Here is a 25,868-nt window from a genome sequence, read left to right as displayed (position 1 = left end):
TTTATCATTCAAATTATGTCCAAAATGTTAGTTTCTGATTATATTTTAAATAGCATCCCAACTTTTTGCTATGAAAAAGACTTGTAATTAGTGGTTTACAGAATGCACTTACTGTGTGTGTAAAAACATGTAATAATTGTTTTGCAAAATATGACACCAGTGCAATGTAATAATTTAGAAAAAAACATCTTTTTGAAAGGTACAATATTGTGCAGCCATGGTATAGAACTGCACATTTTTGCTAAATATTGACTCAACCCCAAAAAAAACAAACAAACAAAAACTTTTGCCATCATTAATACAATTTCCAATCTCCATTTTGGTGGAAAACACCTTCCTGCTGCCCTTGGGTTAAAATGGCCCACGAGGCCTGTGGGTCATTTTAATCCAAGGGCAGCAGGAAGGTTAATTATGGCTCATTTTACATTATGAATGTTTTTCTTACTATAACACCCAAAATGTGTGTTTTTTTTTTAAACTGTAATTTCAGGACAAAAATGTATAAATAAATAAATAAATAAATAAATAAATAAATAAATAAACAAAACTTGAGTTAATTCAACATTGCCTTCAAGTAAAGTTGCATCAGTTTGTGCCACTCTTCCTTTAAATTTATTTGTTTTTGTTATTAAAAGTTGTCAGTAAATTTTTGCAGAAATTACGTAATTTATTTTGTTTTTTTTCCAACTTTGCATGTACATTCACATGACATTTTACATTGTTTTTATACTTCAAAGTTACCAAAACAATTTAGCATTTTATTTCTTACATTTGATTGACCATATTTCTCTGATCTTGCCACTGATATGTATCTACTTGAAGGTGTCTTAGCCCATCTAACTTTATTGCTTACTGCTGAAAGGTGAAGGTGGCACAATGCTTTTTCCTTGTGTTTCTGTTTTTGCATCATCATGTGTCTGACTGTCAGCAAAATATACTTAACAAAAATATAAATGCAACACTTTTGTTTTTGCTCTCATTTTTCATGAGCTAAACTGAAAGATCTAAAGACTTTTTCTATGTACACAATAGGGCTTTTTCTCTCAAATATTGCTCACAGATTTGTGTAAATCTGTGTTAGTGAGCACTTCTCCTTTGCCGAGATAATCCATCCACCTCACAAGTGTGGCAGATCAAGATGCTGATTAGACAGCATGATTATTGCGCAGGTGTGCCGTAGGCCAGCCACAATAAAAGGCCACTCTAAAAATGTTCAGTTTTCTCACACCGCACAATGCCTTGTAAACACCTTTGGCGACAGCTTATGGTAGAGAAATTACCATTTAATTCACAGGCAACAGCTCTAGTGGACATTCCTGCAGTCAGAATGCCAATTGCACATTCCAGGCATTTCAGAGAATTTATTTATCATGGCTGGCCTAAGGCACACCTGTGCAATAATCATATTGTCTAATCAGCATCTTGATGTGCCACACCTGTGAGGTGGACAGGTTATCTCAGCAAAGGAGAAGTGCTCACTAACAAAAATTTACACAAATTTTAATGAATCACTGGATGTAAATCTAGAACTGATTACATTTTAGAGTCAACTCTTTCAGTCAAATGACATAAAATGGAAAAAAAATGTCAACAACGCAATCAATTTTACAGATATTAACTAAAAATTTGGTGTGTTAGTAACTTAGACTGTTCTAAGTGTTAACAGATTGCGCAAGATCTCCGTTTAAAATTTTGCAATTAATTTTTGGAGTAAACTCTGCCTGCCTTTTAGCAAAGTTTCCCAAGAACCACTGAATGTATTGTATTAAAAAATCTGCTTATAATTCAGTCAATTTTAAAGATATTCTGCAAAACACTTGGTATGATTGTAACTGAGAATCATTTACAATGCATATTCAAATGTTCCTCATTGAATAAGACTTTTACTTACTTTATCAATAACAATTGCCATTAACCCTGTTTATCTGTGAGTTAAATATCTAATGAACTGGACAGATTTTTATGAAACCCTTTATGAAGTAATTGGATGGTCATTGGATGTACGTTTACGACTGATTAACTTCTGTGTTGGCTAATTGTCATTTTTCATGATTTAATTAAAATGGCTACAACTCCCCTTGTGATGGACTTGTTATCTGACCAGGGAGTACCCTGCCTCTTCCACAGTGACTGCTGGTGATAGACTCCACCTCCCCTGAAACCCAGAAAGGAAAAAAAAAAAACAAACCCAAAACCAACCCATACTATGTTCCCGCAGCTATGTCAGTAACCCCTGACTGACTGATCCTATAAACGGTAGGTTCAGACAGCTAATCAGGTCCCACTGCTTACACTTGACTGATTGGCTTTTGTCCTGTCCAAAGTGTTCAGAGTGCGTGATAGGTTAGCCTTCTGTCTGTCTAGGCTAGAAGTGTTTCTCGTTTGGATAATGTTTCCTGCACTTTGCTGGTTAACTTGACTTCGCTCCAAACTGGCAGAAGTGCGTGATTGGACAGTCCTTTCCCCGGTCAAAGTAACCACAGGCTGTGATTGATTGACTCTTCCTCTCTCTAAACTGTTCACTGTGTTTAGCCGACTGCCTCTCCCCTTCCCCACAGTCCCAGGTCCACTTGATGGGTTTGCCTTCCCTGTCTGCTGATTATTCAGGGTTTGTAGCTGGCTCGTCCTGTCTCTTTCAGGGAGTTTTGGCTGAGTGGTGGAACTACTTCTGTCTGTGTTAATAGTCTGTATCCTTTGTTTGTCTCGTTCCCTCTCCAGACTAGTGTCCCTGCGTACAAACCCACTCCTCTCTCTCTCCAGGCTGCTTTGGATCTCAGCTCTCCTGGCCAGAGCTTCCCTCAGCTGGTTGCGGAACATTTCGATCTTCACCTGCAGATCCTGGAGCTCCCCCTCCCACAGGCTGGTCTGAGCAGCTCTGTTCCCCAGGGGAGTAAGCACCAAACCTGTGGACACTAGAGTTGAGACGGGACCCCCGTTAGCGTGGAGGTTGACTTGAGGAGGAGCAGGAAAACCCCCTAGATTGGCCAACCCTAACCCTTTAAGGCCAAGCCCAGGGCGGCCGACCATGCCAGGCCGGCCACGTACTGACGCAGTGTGTGTGCGCAGGCGATAGCTGTGAAGTGTTTCCAGGTCAAAGTGAACACGTTTCTCCTTGTGGTCATGAGATGGTGAGGAGTTGCTGGTGTCTCCAGCTGTGATGGAAGCAGGAAGGGATGTGGGAGGAGACGGTGGAGGCTGATGCTGTTTCCTGTGCAGAGTGCAGTTCTCTGAGATACATGAAGAGGGGCTTAAGAAAAATCACAAGACAACATGTAGTCAGTGAAATATTCAGTAAAACATAAGGAAGATATTCTCTATATATGCAAGCAGGAAAATTTATTTAAAATGAAGCAACTCTTGTCTTAAGCAAATAAGAATTATCAGGTTTAGTTTAATCAAAATTTAATCATGTTAACAGCAAAAGCTCCATACTGATTCCATTTTTATCTGATGGCAAAAATATAGTATTAAGTCACACAGAACATCTTTTATGTTTTTTTTTTTCCCTCCAGACGTTGCTGTCCTCTTTTTTTTTTTAATGTAATTGTAATATCGTGAGAAATTTCTGTCTTCATATTTGTGAGATATCTGATGAAACAATCAGTTGCTTAAGCACTTTTTGATTGCAAAAAAGTCATATTAAATTTGTCACCATGTTAACAAAAAAAATAAAAAATCTACTAGAGCAATGAGAGCAATTTTACCTCTTAGTAAAAAATGCTTTATTTTTAATAAGTATTTTATAAATTAAATTTTTTAAATTGCTTTCTTGTTGAAAGTTTGAGGAGACAAGACCTAATATTTTACAACCTTAATCTGAACAATGTTGAAAAGTTGTGTAAATGAAACAAAATGCAATAATTTGCAAATCTAATATACCCATGTTTTTTTCACAATGTGACATAGTAAATGGATCAAATGTTTAAACTGAAAAAAGTTTCATTTTTCTAGGAAAAAAGGTCATTTTAAATTTGATGGTAGCATTACATCTCAAAACAATTGGGACAGGTCCATGTGTCCCCTCTTCTTTTAACAAAAGTCTGTAAACATCTGAGGAGAGCAGCTGCTGGAGACTTTGAAGAGGAATATCGTCCCATTCTTGGCTGATGTAGGATTCTAGCTGTTCAACAGTCCTGGGTTTTTGCTAGATTTTTTGGTTTATGATGCATCAAATATTTTCACTTGGTTGATTCTATGAAGTCATGCTGTTGTAATGAAAGTAGTTAAGTGGTTTAGCATTGTCTTGCTGAAATATGCAAAACCTCAATTTTAAAAAAAGTCATTGTCTGATCCAGAGTATATGTTGCTTTTAAACCTGTATATACTTTTCTGCATTGATGATGCCTTTTAGATGTGTAAGCTGCCCATGACAGAGGCACTAATGTATACCAGCCTGTTATGCTAATAACAGAATGGATGGTTCCTTTGGTCTTTAATACAAAGGTTAGTGGTTTCCAAAAAGAAGCTCTTTGCCTCAGTCCATTTTAAATGAGCTTTGGCCCAGAGAAGACAGCAGCATTTTTGGATAGTGTTCACATCTGACATTCTTCGTTGCACGATAGAGCTTTAAATCTGCATTTGTGGATGGCACAGTGAACTGTGTTTACAGATAATTGACAGGTTTGGTGGTAGAGGATTTTGGATCCAGAATGCAGACCAACATAAGGACCTAAAAAATAAACTAATTTATTAATAAAGAAAACAACAGGCTGTCATGACAGCAAAACTTACAAATAAAGACTTCATGGAATCACACAAGGAAAACCAGACAGTATATTTCTGCAACAATGAACCAGCAGAGAGAAAATGAATAGAGCCTGAATATAAAGGCTGTTGATGAGGAAGTGGAAACAAGTGAGTGATTACAAACTAGGAACAGGTACAGATGGGTGTGCCAGATTGACTGGAAAACTACTGAGCTGAGGGCAGGTGAATATAGAGGCACAGGGAACATGAGGAAAAACTCAATACAATAATCTAGAACATAGGGCACATGAGTAACACAACTATACAATAGATAATAACATGAAAACAAGGAAAAACCTAAACACAAAGAACACATGAAAAAACAAACAAAAAAAAAAACACAAAATACCACAATACTGACACATAATGACTGATGGAAGTGTTCTTGAGCCCATGCAGGGATGTCTAGAAAACAATCAGACCCGTTTTTTATGCTGTGCTGCTTGAGGGCCTGAAGATCACAAGCATCCAATATTGACTTTTGAACTCATCTTTGGCACAAAGATTTCTCCAGACTCTCCAATTGAAGAGATGGCACCAGTATATGTGGCCTGCCTGTCTCCACAAAATTTGGTTGTTTTCTTGATGTTGCTGTTGTTTGTCATTTAAAATGCTGACTCTCTGCTGGTGCACGATAGCCAAACTCTGCTTATTCTTCAACCCTGTGCTGGCAGACACCACAGAAAACATAGCGACTGGCTGGTGAAATTGAAAGCCTGTTTGGTGTCTTATCCAGCAGCCTGCACTGGAGATACTGTTTCTGCACATTGTTGCTTTATTACATGGCGCTCTTTGGATCAAATTGACTCTCTGTACTCTCGGGTTCCTGTGGTTGGCCTGGATGAGGGGACAACCAGCCTGTTGCCTCTCTGTTTCCCAGCCCCTCACATGCAGGGGCTGAGGAATAAGATAAGACAAGATATTTCTTTATTAATCCCGCAGCCGGGAAATTTGCATTGTTACAGCAGCACAGAGGACAGAACAGAACCAATATACAAAAAATACAAGTGAATATAAAAAATACTGAAACAGTATAGTAAAAAAATAAGTAAATTTTGATTGTATATGTTAGGGTAAGCAGATAAATGATGTTACACATAGACTAAAGTAAATAAATAATTGCACATAGTATCTGATAGGCAAGTTATGTTATACATGGTGAATTTTGATATTGCAGACAGTTGAACACCATACCAGTGATAAGTAAGTAAAACGAACAGGTTTATTGCCTAGAGTAGAGAGTAGTGAACTACTGAGAGCAGTGGGTGTTGTACAGTCTGACGGCGGCCGGAAGGAAAGACCTGCGGTATCTTTCCTTCACACACTTAGGGTGCCGCAGCCGGGCACTAAAGGAGCTGCTCAGTGCTGTCAGAGAGTGGTGTATGGGGTGGGACGGGTACTCCAGCATGCGCTGAAGCTTAGTCCTCATTCTCCTATCTGCCACCACCTCCACTGGGTCAAAATGACACCCCAGGACAGAGCTCGATTTCCTGAGGATCTTGTTCAGTCTCCCCCTGTCAGCAGTGGAGATACTGCTGCCCCAACAGACCACTCCATAAAAGATGGCTGAGGCCACCACAGCATCAAAGAAAGCCTTAAGAAGAGCCCCCCGCACATCGAAGGACCTGAGTCTCCTCAGGAGATGTAGTCTGCTCAGTCCTGTCTTGTAGAGGGCAGCTGTGTGGTCAGTCCAATCCAGCCTGTTGTTAAGGTGAACACCCAGGTACTTGTAGGACCTCACGATCTCAATGTCCATTCCCTGAATGTTCACTGGCACAGAAGGGGAGTGTTTAGACCTGCGGAAGTCCACCACAAGTTCTTTTGTTTTACCTGTGTTAATCTGCAGACAGTTCTTCTGGCACCATTCCACAAAGTTTTGAATCAGTTCTCTGTACTCCCCATCATCTCCATCCTTAATGAGGCTGACAATAGCCGAGTCATCCGAGAACTTCTGCAAATGACAACTGGCGGAGCTGTACTTAAAGTCAGCAGTATAGAGGGTGAAGAGGAAGGGGGCAAGGACTGTTCCTTGTGGAGCCCCCTGTGCTGCAGACAACCTTGTCTGACTGACAGCCCTGAATCCTCACATACTGTGGTCTTTTTGAGGTAGTCTAGGATCCAGGTGATGAGGTGATGATCCAGACCCGTGTACTCCAGCTTGCCCTTCAATATCATGGGATGGTATTGAAGGCACTTGAGAAATCAAAAAACATGATTCTCACTGTGCTCCCAGTATTTTCCAGGTGAGAGAGAGAGTTGTGTTGAAGGTGAATAATGGCATCCTCCACTCCAATGCCAGGTTGATAGGCAAACTGAAGTGGGTCCATGGATGGACTCACCAGGGGGCGGAGGTAGGCAAGAAGCAGTCTCTCCAATGTCTTCATCGGGTGAGATTTCAATGCCACTGGCCTGCAGCTGTTGAGGTCTTTTGGGTGTGGGGTCTGTGGCACTGATACCACACAAGATGTCTTCCACAGCTGTGGAACTTTCCCTAAACTCAAACTGAGATTAAAGATGTACCTGGTCACATCACACAACTCATCTGCACAGGTCCTGAGAAGCCTTGAGCTGATGCTATCTGGACCTGCAGCCTTCCTGGTGGCATCCGCTCAAGGCTTCTCAGGACCTGTGCGGATAAGTTGTGTGATGTTGTGTGATAGACCTGCAGCTGCAAGCTTGGGCTATTCACATGGTTGATGCCACGTCAAGATGGCTCTGGTAAATGCTAGGTCGCTATCCAACAAGACCTTCGTTCTAAAGGATTTCTTCACTTCCCCCGGAGTGGATTTTCTATTTATAATGGAAAATTTATAACCAGTGAGTCAAGTGCCTTTTGTGAACTTTTGCCATTGGACTGTACCTACTTCAGATTTCTAAGGATGACAGGTTGCGGAGGAGGTGTAGTGGCTGTTTACAGGAAGAGCTATCTGTGTAAGCAACTCATGCTGATCACATCTTATTCCAGCTTTGTGATGAATGTGTTCAAACTCAGATCTGCCCTCCCAGTTCTCTGTTCTGTTTTATACAGACTGCCAAAGTACAGCAAGCGTTTTCTTGCTGACTTTGCAGATTTTTTTGGCAGGAATCCTGCCAAACTATGACCGAGGTTTAATAGTTGAAGATTTTAACATCCATTTTAACATCCATGTGTGATATCATGTTAGACTGTTGGCCAAAGACCTTTTCATCTTATTGACTCAGTTTGTGCCTGGTCCGACACATGAAAGTTGTCTTGTTTGAACACATGGTTTTAAGGTTTTCAACATGGAAACTTGTGATCCTGCCTTTTCAGACCACATGCTTGTCATGTTTGACATGTCTCTCCCATGTCTCACAGACAATACAGCACCACTGAGTTATTCACTCCTTCATTGCTGCTCAGTTCTCTGCAGCTTTTAGCTCAGCAATCACTATTAGTGATTGTCTAGGTCTCTATTCAGATGTTGATGCTCTGTCCTCTCGCTTCAGCTCAACCTGTCAAACTGTGCTAGACCCATCTAAACCCAGACCTGAACCCCGGAGAAGCAAAGCTACACGTGCTGCTGCCGGGCATGAGTGCAGGAAAGCTGAGCGAAGATGGAAAAAGGGCAAGTTGCAGGTGTCTCTTCAATCATTAAGAGATACCTGGTGTTTTTATCATAGAACTGAAAGCTGCAAAAACCAAGCAGTCTTTGCTAGAGTGTATTCTTTACATGGTAACTCACAGCCTCCTTGTGACTCAAACTTACGGTTGTCCCTAGTAATCTCTGTGCGTATCTCAGGTAATCTGCCAAGAACTCTTCTGAGCATTACTTTTCCTCACTCTTTGTGGGATTGAGACTGCTTACCTGTACGGTCTGCCTGCCCAACGGTTATTCTGTTGTCCTCCCTGGTTCCACCATCAACTGGAAGGAATCAACATCACAGTTCTGCTGCCACAACCCCGGATTCCACTCATCTTCCCCTGGTGGACCATTCGCTCTCTCAAAGTAAGACTGCTGCCAATCCTTTCAGTTCTGATCCCTTCTCATCCTGTCTGTTTTTCAGAGTACCTGATTACCCACAACGCAACGGTCATTCCAGATTGCCTAACAGTTTGTAACTTGCTGGTTTTCAAAAAACCTACTTTATCTGATTCCTGGTTTCCTCCTAAGAGTTTCTCTGTATGTGGGTCAGCCTGAACAAAACCATGACACCATCACAGTACTGAGTCTGAGGCTAAAAGAAATTGTCAAAAACCTTCAACAGTACAGACTCTGGCCACTGTGTTTGTTTTGCTGCTGTTGGATCTAACAGCCTTTGACACTGTGGACCATCAGATCCTTCTTTCTCATCTGAAGACCTGGGTCTGTGTACAGGGTGTAGCTTTAAACTGGTTTATACGATGGCTATCAGGTGCAAACGCGCAGCAAATTGCGGCACACACTCCAAACGGTTAAACACGCCACAAACACTTGAATGCTACATATTTCAAAACACACAAATGCAAAGAAAAAAATGCAGCAATAAAATAAAATGCTGCAAAAACCCAAGCAAACTCACTCCTCAATACAGAAGTGCACCAGACACCAGGGGGACTCAAGGCGGACTTGGCGACGTCCTCCATTGTCCCAGTGCTGACAATTTTTTTTCTATTTTTTTCTTAACTTTATTACCAAATAAAATAGTTTGGGGTTTTTGCTTGTTTTGGGATTTTTGCAGCATTTTTATGCATATTTTCTTTGCATTTGTTTGTGTTTGTTCCACCGTAGGTTTAGATCCTATTTAACAAGGAGATTCATGCTAGAGCCGCTGAATCTTCTGTAGTGCCTCTCACTTGTAGAGTGCCTCAAGGCTATATATTTGGCCCTCTTCTCTACTCTTTGCACCCAATCCCTTTTTGGATCTATTTTCTGGAAACATATTACCTTCTGCTTTCATGCCAATGACACCCAAATCTATATGCTGCTAAAACAGGATAATTATGACTGTGAACCAACAACTGCACTGCATTGGAGAAATTAAGACATGGATGTCAGTGAATGTTTTACACCTGAATGAACAAAGGACTGAGGTTGTATTGTTTGGGCCCAGTGATGCATCCAAAGTCTGTGCTGATCTGGGTCCTTTAACGCAACACCTGACACAGCAACAAATCTGGGTATGAAGCTACACAGTGACCTTAAGCAAGATGCTCAGGTCAAATCAGTGGTCAAGTGCAGCTTTTATCATTTAAGATAACTGACCAAGGTCAAACCATTTCTGCTATGGCCTCACTTTGAGATTTTAATCCATGCTTTTATTTCAACTTCTTTAGACTACTGCAATGAACTTTATGGTGGAATGAGCCAGTTGTCACTTGCTCGACTCCAGCTGGTTCAGAATGCTGCTGCTTTTTAACTGGTACCAGAAAATGAAAACACCTCATTCCAGTTTCAGCGTCACTTCACTGGTTTCCAGTTCGTTTCCGGATTGATTTTAAAGTTCTTTTATTTGTTTTTAAATGCTTCCATGGTCTCTCACCACAGTATCTGTCCTGACCTGCTCCAGCTGACAAGTTACGGTTTTTAGGATTCAGAGCAGATAAACACCAAACAAGTTTAAAGCTTTTATTTTGTCAACCAGAAGCTAAAGGATCAGCCAGGATGGCACACTCTTCTTGGGGCAGGAAATGTCGCCGGGTAGGTAAGACCACTGTAGATTTTGAGTTGTGTGGACAGAACTTTCAGTAAGGTGACAAACTTAGAGAGAAGAAGTAGGTCAAGGGTCAGAGCCGGAAGGTCAGAGAGCCGAAAACAAATCTGAAGTACGAACCAAGAGGTGATATCCAGTGGGCAGAAACAAGATTGGAAGCCAGGAGTCAGAATCAGCAGGAGTACCAGGCAAGAGTAGATGGTCAAAGGACAGGCAGAGGGTCAAGGATGAGAGATCAGGCATGGACTTTAAAATAGTGCTGGACATTTACTAGGCGAACCGTTCAATAATCTGGCACTGATCTGGTGAGGGCAGAGAACAGGTGAACAAGATCAGGGTGATTACTGTGACGATGAACAAGGAGGCTTGGCAAAAACAGAGAAACAGAGGAGCAGGCTGTGGATGAAAGGCAAAGCATGGACCAAGATGGAAGAGACAGACTGTGACACCAGCTGTACCTTCCCTGATGCTCTCTCAGGTTAGCACACTCATTCAGTTACTGTTAGTGGTCCCAAAGTCAAAGAGGAGGTTAAGAGGTGATCACTACCCCCAAACTGTGGAATGATCTGCCTTCACAGTTCATACAGGCATACTCACTTCCTGTTTTTAAATCATCTCTTACAAAACATTTTTTCTCTTTGGCTTTTAACTCAATTTGAGATTTTATTTTTTATTGTTTTATTATTGTAACTGATTTATTGCTTTGATTGTGTTTTGTTTGATTTTATGGTTTTTATTCCTGCTTTGGAATTCTCTGTTTTGCCTTGTGTTTTTTTTTTTTTGTTGGTATACAGCACTTTGGTCAAATCATCAAAAAATATCAATACAGTTTTATTTATAAATGATTCTATGGACTGTAGAAGATGGGATATTCAAAATCTTCCCATTTTTTCATTAAGAAACATTCTAAAATTGTTCCTCTGTTTTTAGTCAGATTTTCACAGACTGGTGAACCTCTGTTCATCTTTATTTCTAAGAGATTTGGCCTCTAAAATGCTTTTTTTATACCCAGCTCTCTTACGGACCTTCTGCCATTTAACCTAATTAGTTGCAAAATGCTCCTCCAGCTGTTTCTTATTCAAGTAAGTATCACTTACTTTTATAGTGTTTTGTTGCCTGTCCCAATTTTTTTGGGAGATGTTGCTGCAATAAAATTAAAAATGATACTTTTTAATAAGAAATAGAAAAAGAAATATTACAATCATTGCATTCTTTTTGTTTCCTTTTACATGTTAAACAGCATCCAACCTTTTTCAGAATTGGGGTTGAACATAATGAGTTGTCAGCTGGTGTCAAGTGCAAATGAAACAAACTATAGAAGCTGAGGTTAAAGAGATTCAGAAGTATTGGTGCTATTGAAAGATTTAACAAAAGGAGAAGTTTTTCTTTAATTTTTTTGTAGTTCGAGCTCTTATGTTCTGTGTTTTGGCCCTCTTGTCACAGTCTGTGGTTATTTTTGAACTTCTGTTCAACACTTAGTTAGGTATTCTGTGACTTCCTATACGTTTTGTTATTCCGGTTATTTAGGCCTGTTCTTGGTTTTTGTTTGCTTTATTGCCACTAGATGTCCTACACAATCTTGTTTCCAGCTCCTTATGTACAACCTGTATTCTGTTTGTAATGAGCATACCTGTCCTCTATCAGTAATCACTCTCTCTTGTATACACACTCCTGTTTTATTCTTATTTCTTTGTTAGATCCTTTGTTTTTTCATGAATCTTGCCAGTTTTGTGAGTTGAAGTTATTTTTTAGTTTTTGGATTTTCCTTGCTGTCGCAGCACATCGTCTTTAGCTCTAGTTTCAGTCAACACACACCCTAGACTTTATCTCCCTACTGCTTCTTGTGTCTTGTTCGCCTGAAGGCTATCTAAACCAACCTGGCCCTAAGTAAAAAAGTAATTGTCTTCTAAACCAAATAACTGGTTGTGCCACTCTTGGCAGCAACAATTGCAATCAAGAGTTTGTGATAACTGCCAATGAGCCTTTCACCTGGCTGTGGAGGAAATTTCCTGCTTTGCTTCATATCATCGTCCTGCTGCAGAACCCAAGGGTTCTTGGACTTAAGGTCATGAACTGATGGACGGACGTTTATGGAGTGAAAATAGTTTCAAAATACCTGTGCGTGTGTAAAAATATTTGTGTGTGTGTGTGAAAGGATTTGTGTGTGTGTAAAAATATTTGTGCGTGTGTAAAAATATTTGTGTGTGTGAAAAATGTATTTGTAACTCATGTAAGCATCTTTGTGCGTAAGTTTGGATAGTTGTATCTGTGAAACATGATTCTAAGCCTTAAAAAGAAAATGAACCTTTTCCTACACCTCCAAATGTTGAAAAAGTACACACAAGTCGCCAGATACACACACACACAAAACTGCAGTTACATACAGATCCAGTTACGAGTGCACAACTATTTTTGAGACTCATTTCACGCTTCCGGGGAGCTCCCAGATTTGTGCGTAGATGTTGCGTTTAGGCGCTAGTAGAAAGCTGGGTCATCTGAGTTTTCTTTTGAACTTTTTTTTTTCCACAGTTCAACACGGTCAGTAAAACGTGCAAGTTTTAACATCCACTTACTTCTGACGGTAGACCACGACCGCGATGACTGGGCTGAATCCGTGTATCGTTCGTTCTTTCCATTTTCAATTGACTATCAAAAATCAAATGAAAAACGGACTGGTTATTTTATTTTTTTAATATGACACCAAAAAAAATAAATGCCTGTTTTTTCGTATTTTACTTTTAGGCTAAGATCGGAAACACGAAATCGAAAAACGGGCAGCAGGACAGAATTTAATTTTAATATTTATTTGGTCGGGTTTAGGTGACCCGGAAGTGACTTTATGCGGCAGTTCAGGTAATGTAGTAGCTACTATGGCAGCGCTAGAACCACTGATAGAGGACTCGTTTAAGCAGTTTGAGCCTCAAAACAATTTGTAAGTCTCCATGGCTGATAGGTCTGACTGGATTATCTGGTCCTGATTGATCGATATTGAACAAACATAAATATGTAGACGCCTCATTATGTCCCCGAGCGCATTCGCCGTCGCCGCCATGTTGGACAGATCTCTCCTCTCTCTAAGAGCCAACAGGAGGAAACACAGAGCGAGCAGCTATGACCGGATTTTATATTACGGGGGATTACCTTTCACAAGTAAAACTGAACAATAATTTTAGTTATTTGACCATTTATTATAATATGTTATCGCAGCTAACGTTATTTGGTAAACAACAAAATGCTAACAGGAGGAACTGGTGCTCCTCTCTTATTAGCTCTTTCTGTTTATTTTTCTCCACATTCTGAAGGTTTCCCAGTAACGCAATGAGAAGCTGCAGTAAGAAGGGGGGGTTGTTGCTACAGTAGTCTTAGCTCTGTAGTGAACATTTCAAACCAGAGGACTTTAACAGGACCAGCTTAGAGATGATGTGACCCCATCTGTCTTCAGCTTCCCATCTCATCTCCAAAGAGGTGTTTTATTTTTACTGTACATGTTAATAGAAATGTCTATGATTCATGTGTAAAACTAAAGTTAATATTACACTTTGTTAAACCTGTTTTTACCAGTTAGTTCTTTCTGCATGTTTAGGAATTAATGATGTATTGTGTATTACAATACACTGGGATACTGAAACCTTTTCAAGTTGTTTTCAATCAAATTGTTTTTAAGTATTATGTGTCTTATATTTTAGGAACACAGAAACCTTTCCGAAGAAAACTCAGATGACCCAGCTTTCTACTAGCACCTAAACGCAACTTCTACGCACAAATCTAGGAGCTCCCCGGAAGCGTGAAATGAGTCTCAAAAAAAGTTGTGCACTCATAACTGGATCTGTACGTAACTGCAGTTTTGTGTGTTTATCTGGCGACTTGTGTGTACTTTTTCAACATTTGGAGGTGTAGGAAAAGGTTTATATTCTTTTTAAGGCTTAAAATCATGTTTCACAGATACAACTATCCAAACCTACACACAAAGATGCTTACACGAGTTACAAATACATTTTTACACACACACAAATATTTTTACACACACACAAATCCTTTTACACACGCACAAATACTTTTACACACACAAATATTTTTACACACGCACAAATCCTTTTACACACACAAATATTTTTACACACACAAATCCTTTTACACACACAAATATTTTTACACACGCACAAATACTATTACACATGCACAAATACTTTTACACACGCACAAATATTTTTACACACACACAAATATTTTTACACACGTACAAATACTTTTACACACGCACAAGTATTTTGAGACTATTTTCTCTCCATAGCCATTCTCCATCAGGATTTTGTGGTATAGAACAGAATTAATGGTTCCATCTATTTCATTAAATTCTCCAGGTTCTGAAGCAGTAAAGCAGCCCCAGACCATCATGCTACTCCAAGCATTTTTGATTGTTGGTATGATTTTTTTTTCTGAAATGTAGCGTTAGTTTTACTCCAGATGTATTAGGAAGCAAAACTTCCAAAGCGTTCCAATTTTGTCTCATCAGTTTTCACAATATTTTACCAGAAGTCTTGGAGATCATCAAAATATACTTTGGCGAATGTGAAATGGCCTTTGTGTTCATTTTGCTCAGAAGTGGTTTTGGCCTTGGAACTATCCCACGAGGGTATTTTTGCCCTTTGTCTCTTTCTTATTTTTTGAATCATGAACTCTGACTTTAACTAAGGCAACTGAAGCATGCATGGCTTCAGATGTTGTTCTGGGTTCTTTTGGGACCTCCTGGATGAGGTGTTTATGCACTCTTAGAGTAATTTTGGTTGGCTGGACACTTTTGGGAAGGTTCACCACTGTTCCATGGTTTTTCTATTTGTGGATAATGGCTTTGTTTAGGTTATTTCTTGATTCTACAGGTCTAGCAATAACCAGGCCTGGGTGTGGCAGTGAAATTGAACTCCGCTTTAAATAAGAATTCCAATTACTTCATGATTTAACAAAAGGGGCAATTAATTTTACACATAGACCCATCTTGGTTTGGACAGCTTTGTTCCATTAATAAATGAAATCATCATTTAAAAACTGCATTTTGTATTTATCCTGGTTATTTTTGTCTGATATAAAAATGTGTTTGGTGATTTGAAATAAACAAAAACAGAAGAAATCTGTAAGGGAAGAATACTTTTGCACAGCAACTAAAGTGCTGCATAACGTTGCAATTGGCATTACTAATATTTGTTTGCTTTAATGCCAATGTTGCGACTGATGACTTACAATAGTTTTTGTTTTTTATGAATTGTTAAAACTTGGGATTAATAAGCATTATATAAAGGTATAGCATTCCTGACTTTTTAGATCTGAGAATCTTGTTTAGTGAAAAATTAGGATGTTTTTGTTGTTGTTGATATATATGTATATATATTTTATTCCATATTATCTCCATATTATATATATATTTTTTTTTTTTTCACAAAAAAAGGTAAATAAGATTTTTTCACATTGCAAAGATATGTTGTACACTAGTCTCAATGAATGTGCTACAGTATATAAACTGTAACTAAGTTTGCACAAACAACATGAAAAATTTCATTTCAGCAAACTCTTTAAATATTTAAGATTTGTTTCATTCCTAGAACTAGTGGAAATGAACAGAAATTCGAGGTGTAACAAAATGTCAGTGAGCTCATTACTTCTGGTCAAGGCCGGTCAGCTCCTTCCCAACATCCTCATATGCGGTGTTAAGAGCTCTGTGGATTTTCTGCAAGCAGAGAAGATGATTAGGAATCAGAAACCTGTGATGACTTTATCTGACCTGCAAGAAACCAGGAGAGCTGCATTTAGAGGAGCTAATATTCTTCTACCCGGCTGCACAGGCCAACTGTGACAGCTCCTTCTCACAAAAACTACTCAAGAGCTCCTTTGAATAATTAAAACCTTCTTGTATGCTTAAAATTTTAAGAGATGCTACAGAATCAGTTGCTTGAACCCATTTTGATTAAAGTATCAAAAAGCTTAAGTTAGTCTGAACAACTCCAAACCAAGGTATGCTTTAAATTTCATGCTGTATGTACATCTAAGAATCGCTGCACAGAAGACATTTGTAACATATTGGGATAATTATGTGGGAGGAAGTCAGACATTGAGCTTTCAGATGACTGAGCTGGTTTGGTGATGAACGCTGGGGGCTGCCCCAGAGTGGCTGCCCTTTTAGAGAGATGTAGCAAACAAATGTGAGCAGTCTTGATATTCAAAATGCTAGTTCCATTATTCACTCCAAAAACTGCCATAGGCATCTCATTTAATAATGGCTAAAGCTGCAAAAACAAACAACATGCGACCTTTAAGTTTGTACTTTAATGTTCTTTTCTTACACTTACAAATGTTCAAGTGCAGAATGAGTTTCTGCAGATTGTATCGATTAATTAACATGTATCCCTAGGGAAGAAAATAAGAGCCTAAATCTGATGTAAAATAAAGTTGTTTTAAAAATCTGATCAAAGTGGTACATGAGATTTGTAGAGATTATTAGTCTCAGATAAAATAAAAAGTTAAACTGACAAAGAAGTAGCATGTGTGGGTATGAACCAGTTAATATAATAGCTTTTAAGAAATATGCTTAATTTAGGTTGTTCAAATTACAACTATAAATTATAGGCAACATTAAAACCTAATTATATAATTAACAAAGTCTTTTTACATTAATAAAAGTAATTAAAGTAACATAAGACATTTAATTGTATCTGTCCTCTTTAGGAAACATGCTGTCTGCTTTTCAGTGTTATTCTTAGTTTTTACCACTAGAGGGCAGAGGTAATCTGCAAGTAAAGCAGAGGAGAATATGCCACAAATGCAGCTGGAGTACAGATAGTAATATTACAATTATAACTGATTTTTGAGTGTTTTTTAATATCACGGGCTGTCAAAGGTGATGATGTTTCTGCCTGCATGTGTGTGTTAGTTTGTGGAGTCAGCAAAATATATCACGAACCAGTGGCCAGATTTTAATGAACCTCTCATTAAGTAGCACAACTGATGTGTACACTGATTAGGGTTTGGAGTCAACCCATTTTAAGATGACTTCCACAACCAACTGACCTTAAGAAACACACAAATGGCGAGAACTTGATCAATTTGACAGAAACTGACCTAAACTCATTTTTTGCTAACAGATTACACAGGCCTTTGTTTAAAGTTTTGCCATGAACTATTTGGAGCCGACTCTGTCTGTCTGAATTATAATGAAACTTTTAGGAAATAATCATTGGATGAACCATTACAACTAATTTACCCAATTCAAGATGGCCACCACAGACAGCTTAGAAAACACAAAAAATATCTGTGTTGGAGTTAACCTTGTTTTTTTGTTCGCATGAACCACTAGACAGATTTTTGTAAAACTTTAAGAAAGTAAACATTGGATGTACATCTAAAAATAATTACATTTTAGAGTCAATCCAATTCAACAAAGCAGACACATCTAATTGATGTTAGGAAACACAAAAACTGTTATCACTTTGTCAATTTTACAGATATCTAGCTAAAATTGGGTGTGGTAGGAGGACATGTGACATCTCACGATCCTGCATGATATTGCACATAATGTTACTTTCAATGTTTGACCAAAATGGCTACAACAGGGGTGTCCAATCCTGGTCTTGGAGGGCCACCATCCTGCATGTTTTACTTGTTCCTCTGCTCCAACACACCTGATTTGAATCAATGGGTGATTAACAGGCTTCTGCAGAACATGAAGAGGTAATTTAACCACTGAATCAGGTGTGTTGGAGCAGGGAAACAAGTAAAACATGAAGGATAGTGGCCCTCGAGGACCAGGATTGGACACCCCTGGGCTACAACTTAAGCATTTTTCAATATAAGTTAAACTCAATATAAAACTCAGACATGAAAAGTGGCAGGCAATATGCATTCCCTCCAAAAAAGCTAGGCCTTTCATTTACAAAACATTTAGTCTGTTGTGTGAGACGTGACATTAACATGTGACAGAGTGACTCACCTGACTGGTGTGCAGCCAGTACTGCAGAGTTGGTGAGCGCCGGAGACGGGGGATAACCAGGTGATAAAAGGTGTGTTCACCTGCCAAGGTCAGCAAGGCTCCGCCAACACCCATACACAGCAACACAAACAGGCCGGAAAAATGCTGGATCCCCATTTGCAGAGTCTGAGGAGGCGGTGGCAGAAAGAGAGAAAACACTAAGGAGGTGGGGGAAGGACGAAGATCAGTGAAGCATTAAGCCAACAGAAATAAAAATACAAAGATGGATTATTTTTATTAAATAAGTACCATTAAGGTCACTGTGTGCGAATTTGCAATTGATATTCTGCTGTTGCACTCTTTGGTTGTGCCAGCCCAAGAGAGTAGTAATAAAAAAGGCAACAGTGTAAAAAAAAATATGTTGGGGAGGAAACTAAAAGGGAGGAGAAGTGAGAGTAATGAAAAGAAACAGCAGTTAGCAGTGAGATGGTGGAAGGAGACAGTGGTTATTTAAAAAGCAGTTAGTTTCCATTTGGATCGCCCACACTCCTCCTGACACAGTGTCTATCTCATGACGCCTTCATGGGTCTGGAGGACGTAGACGAGGCAGCGGGGTGCTCTTTCACTGCTCTGTAATCATGTTTCCTCCACCCAACTCATTTCTGCTCTGCCTCTGATGGCAATTAGCCCCATGCTGACTGGACAAATTCATCAGCATCAACACTGACCTCCTTTTGCTCCCCATGTAGAGGGCAAGTTTTCACTAATGCTTACTTTGTTTCAGAGTGACCCAATCTGTAGGCTTCAAATGGGAAGGAGAGTAATAAGTTTCTGGTGCGGGGTGAAGTTAAGGCTGCGTATTTGTTACCATATTTCAACTTTGAAGTAGGATTTAAAAAGAATGGCCAAAGGGAGTTGAATAGATTCTCTGGTCTCAAATACAAGATATAGACAGTGTGCTATGTCTAGAGATTTTTCACTTCCTTCAAAAGAAAGAATAGAAGAAGGAATGCAGGAACTTTGAGTACTCTTCCATTACACACACAAAAGACAAATAGGTATTGACAGTCAGACAGTTCGAGCCTCAAACTGTGGTTAAGGTCAGTGAGTAGATCAGAGTTTATGTGATTTTATGTCTTTGTGTGTATGTCTTTGTCCGTGTCTGTGTGTGTGTATGCCCTTAGCTGGCAGCTAATCTTGTCTGAGTCCCAAAGGAAGACTCATTTATAGAAGTACAGCACAGAAGGATTTGCTTTGCACACAATCCACGTTCTCCATGTGAACACTCCCCCCGATGACTTACCTCAGTGACAGCAAAGACTCTCTTCCCACAGGGTACAACCTTATACCATTTGTCATGCAGCATGTCCATGAAGCCGTCAGACTTGTAGCGACTCACAAACTCGGACACATTACGGGTTAAAGGGGAGCCCTGGGGAAGGCCTATACCATAGCCTGAAAGAGAAGATAAACATAGATATAAATACATGTGCCCTCAGCAGTAGAGCTGAGAACTTCAGCCAAGCCTGAGAAGACTGAGAAAACTTGGAGTTTTCTTGTAGGAAAACAGTTAGCCATGATGCGATTAGCCAAAAGGCAGATGCCCTCAGGTAAAATAAGACATAAGGGTTTGCAGACTTCAGTTTGAATCAAAATCAACAGTTTTTTTTTCTTTTGCCCAAGTGTGGTAAATATGCAGTGCAAACATTGTCTGGAGCTTTGACTGCTCAGCAGCTGTGTCAGGACATGGACTCCAAAAACATTTATAACTGGTGCAGTTATCTGTGGTGGCTAAGAACAGTTAGTGAGTTAAGACTTTTGGAGTTTGTGGCTGTTGTTCTCAAACCAATGTCAAAAAGATTATTTATTTAAAGGATTGTTTATTTCAGCTTTACATCCACATGAAAACAGCATTTTAGGAGCCCCAAACTGAGTGAGAAAATCCTTAAATGCCAACTTGGCATTTTTATGTGAATGGCCTAAAGACAACATTTTATAAATGACCCCTATGATCCCAACAGCGACAGATTACACGTTTGAGTTGCCGACACCAGTGGCTCAACTACAGCAAAACTGTTGTATACTGTATAACTTCAATGTGCAGACGATGCTGATGAACAATAACATTGCCTTAAACAGAGCAGTGCAAAAACCCATTATTACCATTACACCAAATAATTTAATAATTTTTTAATCACTTTATTGAACTGTCAACAGTACTAAAGCAAAAGAACAAAAAAAAAACAAAAACAAAACCATTTAGATATGGAAATAAAGAATAGTTTTAAAATGCTGACATTTGTGTATAACTAAATTAACCTGAACACTTTGAACATTCTGAAGAAAAATCTTCTCTCTATTATTTAGTGCAGGGGTCGGCAACCCAAAATGTTGAAAGAGCCATTTTGGACCAAAAAAACAAAAAACAAATCTGTCTGCAGCCGCAAAAAAATTAAAAGCCTTATAAGGCTTATAATGAAGAGAACACAGGCTTTAAAAGTGTCTATATTAGCCTATTATCAAAATTACTAAGTGTATACATAATGAGCATTCATGATTTATTATTTAAAAATTTTAAATTATTCATTTTCAAATATAATACTCTGCAGATCTCAGATAAGCCATTACAGTTAAATAAACCTATTATGTTTTAAAGCTTAACTTTAATCAATCAAACCGATTTGCTCAAGAATAAATTAAATACTTTAGTAAACTAAACATTTTACCACTAGATATTACGTAATATTGGTGTTTATCTTCCAACATTGGGGAAAGCTAGCGGGAGTGTTTATAACAAAGTGCCAGGAGTCAGGCGTTCTCCCCCGGTATACATAACCTGGAGCACTCGGCCAGCTGCAGCTGGTGAGGGGAGCTGTCTACTAATACAGCAGGAGCAGACATGTCCGATGTCAGAACAATATTACAATTAGGTGATGTATTGATGAACCGAGCAGATATTTGAGACTTTCAAAGCCACATTCTCGCCTAAATGTGTAATATAGCAAAATAATTTGCCGCTCTTCATCGTCATTGCCGCTTTGCTTGAACGCCCGGTTTGGACCCACAATGAATTATGGGATACACCAGACCCATCCTTCAAATCTGGGGGAAAAAAGGACGCATGAGAAGTCAATCTGGACATCTCCTGCTTTAACTGCAACTGGAAGGGATGCTACATGAGGACTGGGCTGTAAGTGAGTGCTGTGGGATGGGGAGGGCCTCACAGCAGCACCTGCTGCTCATTGAAAAAAGTAAAAATGGTACATGCTTTCACTTGAGTCTCTAAAAGTCTCCTACCAACAGAAAAAGCCTCAAGATTTGTTGCAAGTTGCTCTTTTCTGAAAGAGTTGTTAGAAGGGTCTGAAGAATTACTAAATATAATGACACAATAGGCTAAATTGGCAACACTGACAGAGCGTTACAAACTAGAATAGCCAAAAACTGAAGCCATCTTCGAACTTCGGATGAGTGTAACTTAGCGGCCGCAGATATGAAGGAGGCCAATCATCCGGTCGCCTCATTGAGATAAATTAGTAATGAGCATGTTAGAACTGGGAGATAAGAAGAACATATAAACAAATTATTGCTTGAATGACAGACCTTTTACATTTTTACACTGCAGTCCATCACACCAAGAGGTCTCAACTATGAATAGATCAGTCAGTCCTGTAAATTTATTATGCATATGTAAAAACCGTGTAGTTTATTTCATTTAATATTTTTTTTAATCTAGGAGTTATGATTGAAATATAAGTAGTTTTTCCAATATATTCCATTATTTTTCCATTATAGACTTGCACAGTCATTTTATTCCAGTTGTTTTCCCACATTTATACCTGACATTTTATTCCAGTTGTTTTCCCACATTTATACCTGACATTTTTATGATGGTTCCATTTTTTATGGTGGTCATCTGCAGTTGTTGCACAATATTTTTATATCTCCATTTAGCAATTCACAATATATGTATATGTGGTAAATTAAGCACATTAAGGACACTAACATGTGAAGTTGAGAGGCAGCCAACCACTCTTCCTTCCGGAGCCGCAGACTCCCCCACCCCATTTTTGGTCTTTTTGGCTCGTTTTTTTTCACATGATGTGCGACTAAAAATTATACTCGTGACCAATGGTAGGTTTTTGTGAATAATGATGTTTTCTTGGACATGTCATAGATTACATATGTTTAAAATTTGATTAACACTGTCTCACCAGGAGCTTGTTAGCTAATAGTTTTTGTGGGAATGTTCACGTTTGTCTAAACTGTTTGACCTGACGAAGATCAAATTTGGATTCAGTCCTGTGCTGAGAAATAAGTGTGCAGGCTTTCGTTCATTCATCACTTTCTATTCACCTGAGAAATTTTCTTATTGTTAGCTGATAATATGTCCTTCCACATGTCACTGAGTAACAGAACAAAATACATAAATATTTACAAGACGTCCTTCATTTCCCGTATGCAGGGCCGTAGCCAGATTTTAAAAAATACTGAGGTCAACCACTCATTATCCCCCAAGACATCAGTTACAATGAAGACCAAAACCTAATTAAAATAGAAGCATTTATTTAAAACAAGTGACTTGAATGTGTATATGAAATGTATTTGAGTGTGCTTGTAAATCCATGGGGCCCGATGTCATCTTAAGCAACAGAGGACTCAGGGCACAACCATGATGACTCACTGAAATTACATGAATTAGTTTATATGAATGTTGATTAAAAACACAAGATTATAGCATAGATTTTACCTTTTTTATCAAATACCAGTGAGGTGTTGTAGTTTTGGAGCTGGACCAGTTCTAGTGTGGTCTGGATGTAAAAAAAAAAAAAGTCCTAAAATCCCCCTTTATTCAAGTTTCACAAATTAGATTAAGGTTTCACAGATCACATACTTGGTTTTAAATGTTCTGCAATCAGTGCAGAATAATTTGGTCCAGGTTTGAAGTGTCTAGGTGTTGTAGTTTTGGAGCTGGACCAGTTCTAGTGTGGTCCGGATGTAAAAAAAAGTGCTGAAGTCACCCTTTATTGAGGTTTCACAAATCAGATTAAGGTTTCACAGATCACACACTTGGCTTTAAATGTTCTGCAATCAGTGCAGAATAATCTGGTTCAGGTCTGAAGTGTCTAGGTGTAGATTAAAGATGCTGAAGGTAGTGAAAAATTAGGTAGAATAGCTGCAACGGAAACCAACTTCAGTTTTGTGGAATTGAAGGAGAATATTTTTAGCAAGTTACCTCGGTTGTGTTTCAGCGTAAGTGGTGCTCTTCTTCTTTATTTTAGCAGTAAGGTATGCAAAGCTGCAGTCTTCTTCGTAGACATTGAGTTTGACTGCAGCTGCACACAGTTGCAGCGCCTCCTACAGTAAACTGGTGAAGCTATGCAGAGAACCACGCTGTTCAAAAGTGTTGTTTTGATTCATTTTTTTATTATATACAAAGCAGAAAAATACTGAGGTCCGTTCCTCGGTGTCCTCAATGGTAGCTACGGCCCTGCCTGTATGTCCAGCAATGGTAGCTGGAGACAAATAACTGGAGTGTGATGCCAACAATAATCTATGTAAGAGGAGACATTTTTTATATTGATATATAATTTCTGGCCTCATCTCATTGTTAGGACCCAGTGAAGCATCAGCTCTGTCTTCCCCTTTGAAATTTTATATGAAAAGCAAAATGTAATTTCTGATACTCCCTTCCGTTTCCAGCGCGCAGTCATCTGCCATTTTTAGGTTTCGGATCAAGTAGTTTCTTTCCCAGCCAAATCTGTCTCTTCTCCTTTGACTTTCCTCAGTGGTTAAGAAGTGACATATTTTTTTTTAGATTTATTTATATAGCACTTTTCAGCAACAAGGTGATCCAAAGCGCTTTACAACAGAATCCAATACAGAATGAAACACAAAAAGAAAAAACACATCAATCATGTATAATCTAAATGAAGTATAGGATAATAGGATAAATATAGGATAATCTATATATCTATATTGGAGTGAGAGAGATGACTCAGAAACAGCGGAAAGTGTGCGTCTGTGTGTGTGTGTAGAGGTGGTGGAAGACGATGTGGTGCATGTTGTATGAGTGTGTGTGTGTGCGTGTGTGTTTGCAGATAGGTCCATGAATCACGTCACAGAGGCCATTGTCTTTGATAATGTGATGGAATGTTTATCAGCCAGCCCAGAGCAGATCCACAGGTGTCCTTAGGCAGGAGGGGGAAGAGCATCTTGTTTACATAATTCCGAGGAGAAATTTGAACATAGCTGACCAAGGTCAGCCTAGGGGAGCCAAATTCACAAACAAACAGTAATTGTTTTGCTTCAGGCAGACTTGTTTTTGTCTGTCCTAAAAGTCTTGCTGATACTTCTCAATGGCGAATCCAAACAGCCAAATTCCAGGACCATTCTGCCTGATTTGAGCGAGCAACTTCTTCCAAGATGTAACCCATATTATTCGCGAGTTCCAGAACCGCAGTTCAGTCTGCGGTCCTGTAATAGGATCGCATCCAACTTGCGATTCAGCTCCCGTAACCACACAGTTTGATTGTTGACCGCCGAACCCATCAAACGAATTTGACGATAAGTCAGGTAACTGCCTAATCCAAACAGCAGAAATCCTGTTATCAAAAATCCAAATATGTAAAGATCTTCCACGTCTTCCACAGACAGACTCGATAGACAAACAGGATTCCGGCGTTTCCAGGAATCCAATGTGTATCCAGCAAAGAATATCTTCTCAGGGCAAGCTGTCTCTCCTTTGGTCAGCCTTCCCGTTGAGAAAATTTGATCAATTGCGTTGAGAGACCAGCTGACCAGATCCATAGTTTAAAAATTTTGGAGAATATGCAAAGAGAGGCTCCGAAAAGAGAGCTGGTCAGAGAAGCAGATTGGGGGGGGGGGCAGAGAGAGAGAAAAAAGTACCCAGTCATGACTGTGCCTTGAGATCCTGTCCAAGAACACCACAAGCAGGTTTAGAAACAAGATGGTGGAATCTGACCTGCATTTGGAATGAGTTCGCTTTTGTGCCAAGAATGAAATGAAAGCAGCTCTCGTTTTTATTCTAAAAGGACCAGATAGCCCTTAACATCGACCCTGACATCTCTAGACCNCACACACATACACACACACACACTCCCCCACCATCTCCACCCCACCCAAAAACACAAAGGATGCCTATCTCAAACAGCGTGAGATATTTCTTTTTATTTCATTGGTCTATACCTACTTCTCCACAAATGCAGAGCAAAAATGTGTTTCTGGAGTTTTTTTAATGTTTTTTTTAATCGAAAGTCAAAGACTATGACATCTTAACTTGCATCTATTGCTATCAGCGATGCCTGTTCTACAGTGTGACAACCACATGTGCTTAAATTAATTTCCCAATTTTATTTTAATCGGGGCCAGTTTGGGTCTACAAGTTTGTAAGGATGTTTATGCCTTGTTATGAGTTCGGAGGAGAGCACAAGAAGGTTTCTGCTTCAAAATATATTAGCCTATATTGTTGGTAAATGGAAGACATTTGCAGTCAAGA

The 25,868-nt window shown here is 39.2% G+C and overlaps 1 protein-coding gene across 1 annotated transcript; it reads right to left on the bottom strand.

Moving 5' to 3' along the window:
• Positions 1 to 1,597: 1,597 nt before the first annotated feature.
• On the bottom strand, positions 1,598 to 21,253 carry LOC108239048 (glutamate receptor ionotropic, NMDA 3B-like). The gene is made up of 5 exons (XM_017421508.3): positions 21,184 to 21,253; positions 19,656 to 19,807; positions 18,374 to 18,538; positions 16,050 to 16,117; positions 1,598 to 3,247 (listed from the first exon to the last, which is right to left on the bottom strand). The coding sequence occupies exons 1-5, from the start codon at positions 21,251 to 21,253 to the stop codon at positions 2,275 to 2,277; spliced, it is 1,428 nt and encodes a 475-aa protein (XP_017276997.1). The 3' UTR covers positions 1,598 to 2,274.
• Positions 21,254 to 25,868: the final 4,615 nt, after the last annotated feature.

Source organism: Kryptolebias marmoratus, linkage group LG10, assembly GCF_001649575.2.
Source record: "Kryptolebias marmoratus isolate JLee-2015 linkage group LG10, ASM164957v2, whole genome shotgun sequence".
NCBI lineage: Eukaryota > Metazoa > Chordata > Actinopteri > Cyprinodontiformes > Rivulidae > Kryptolebias > Kryptolebias marmoratus.
Note: the sequence above shows the minus strand (reverse complement) of the source record. Positions and strands in the feature narration are given on the sequence as shown.

Excerpts from the sequence above, each read along its gene's own strand:
- LOC108239048 (XM_017421508.3), bottom strand. The coding sequence starts at position 21,253 with ATGTCTGCTCCTGCTGTATTAGTAGACAGCTCCCCTCACCAGCTGCAG. Across the intron at positions 19,808-21,183 it reads GGCCGAGTGCTCCAGGTTAT|GCTATGGTATAGGCCTTCCC; the intron begins GTATACCGGGGG and ends CTTCTCTTTCAG. Across the intron at positions 18,539-19,655 it reads GAGTCTTTGCTGTCACTGAG|ACTCTGCAAATGGGGATCCA; the intron begins GTAAGTCATCGG and ends CCGCCTCCTCAG.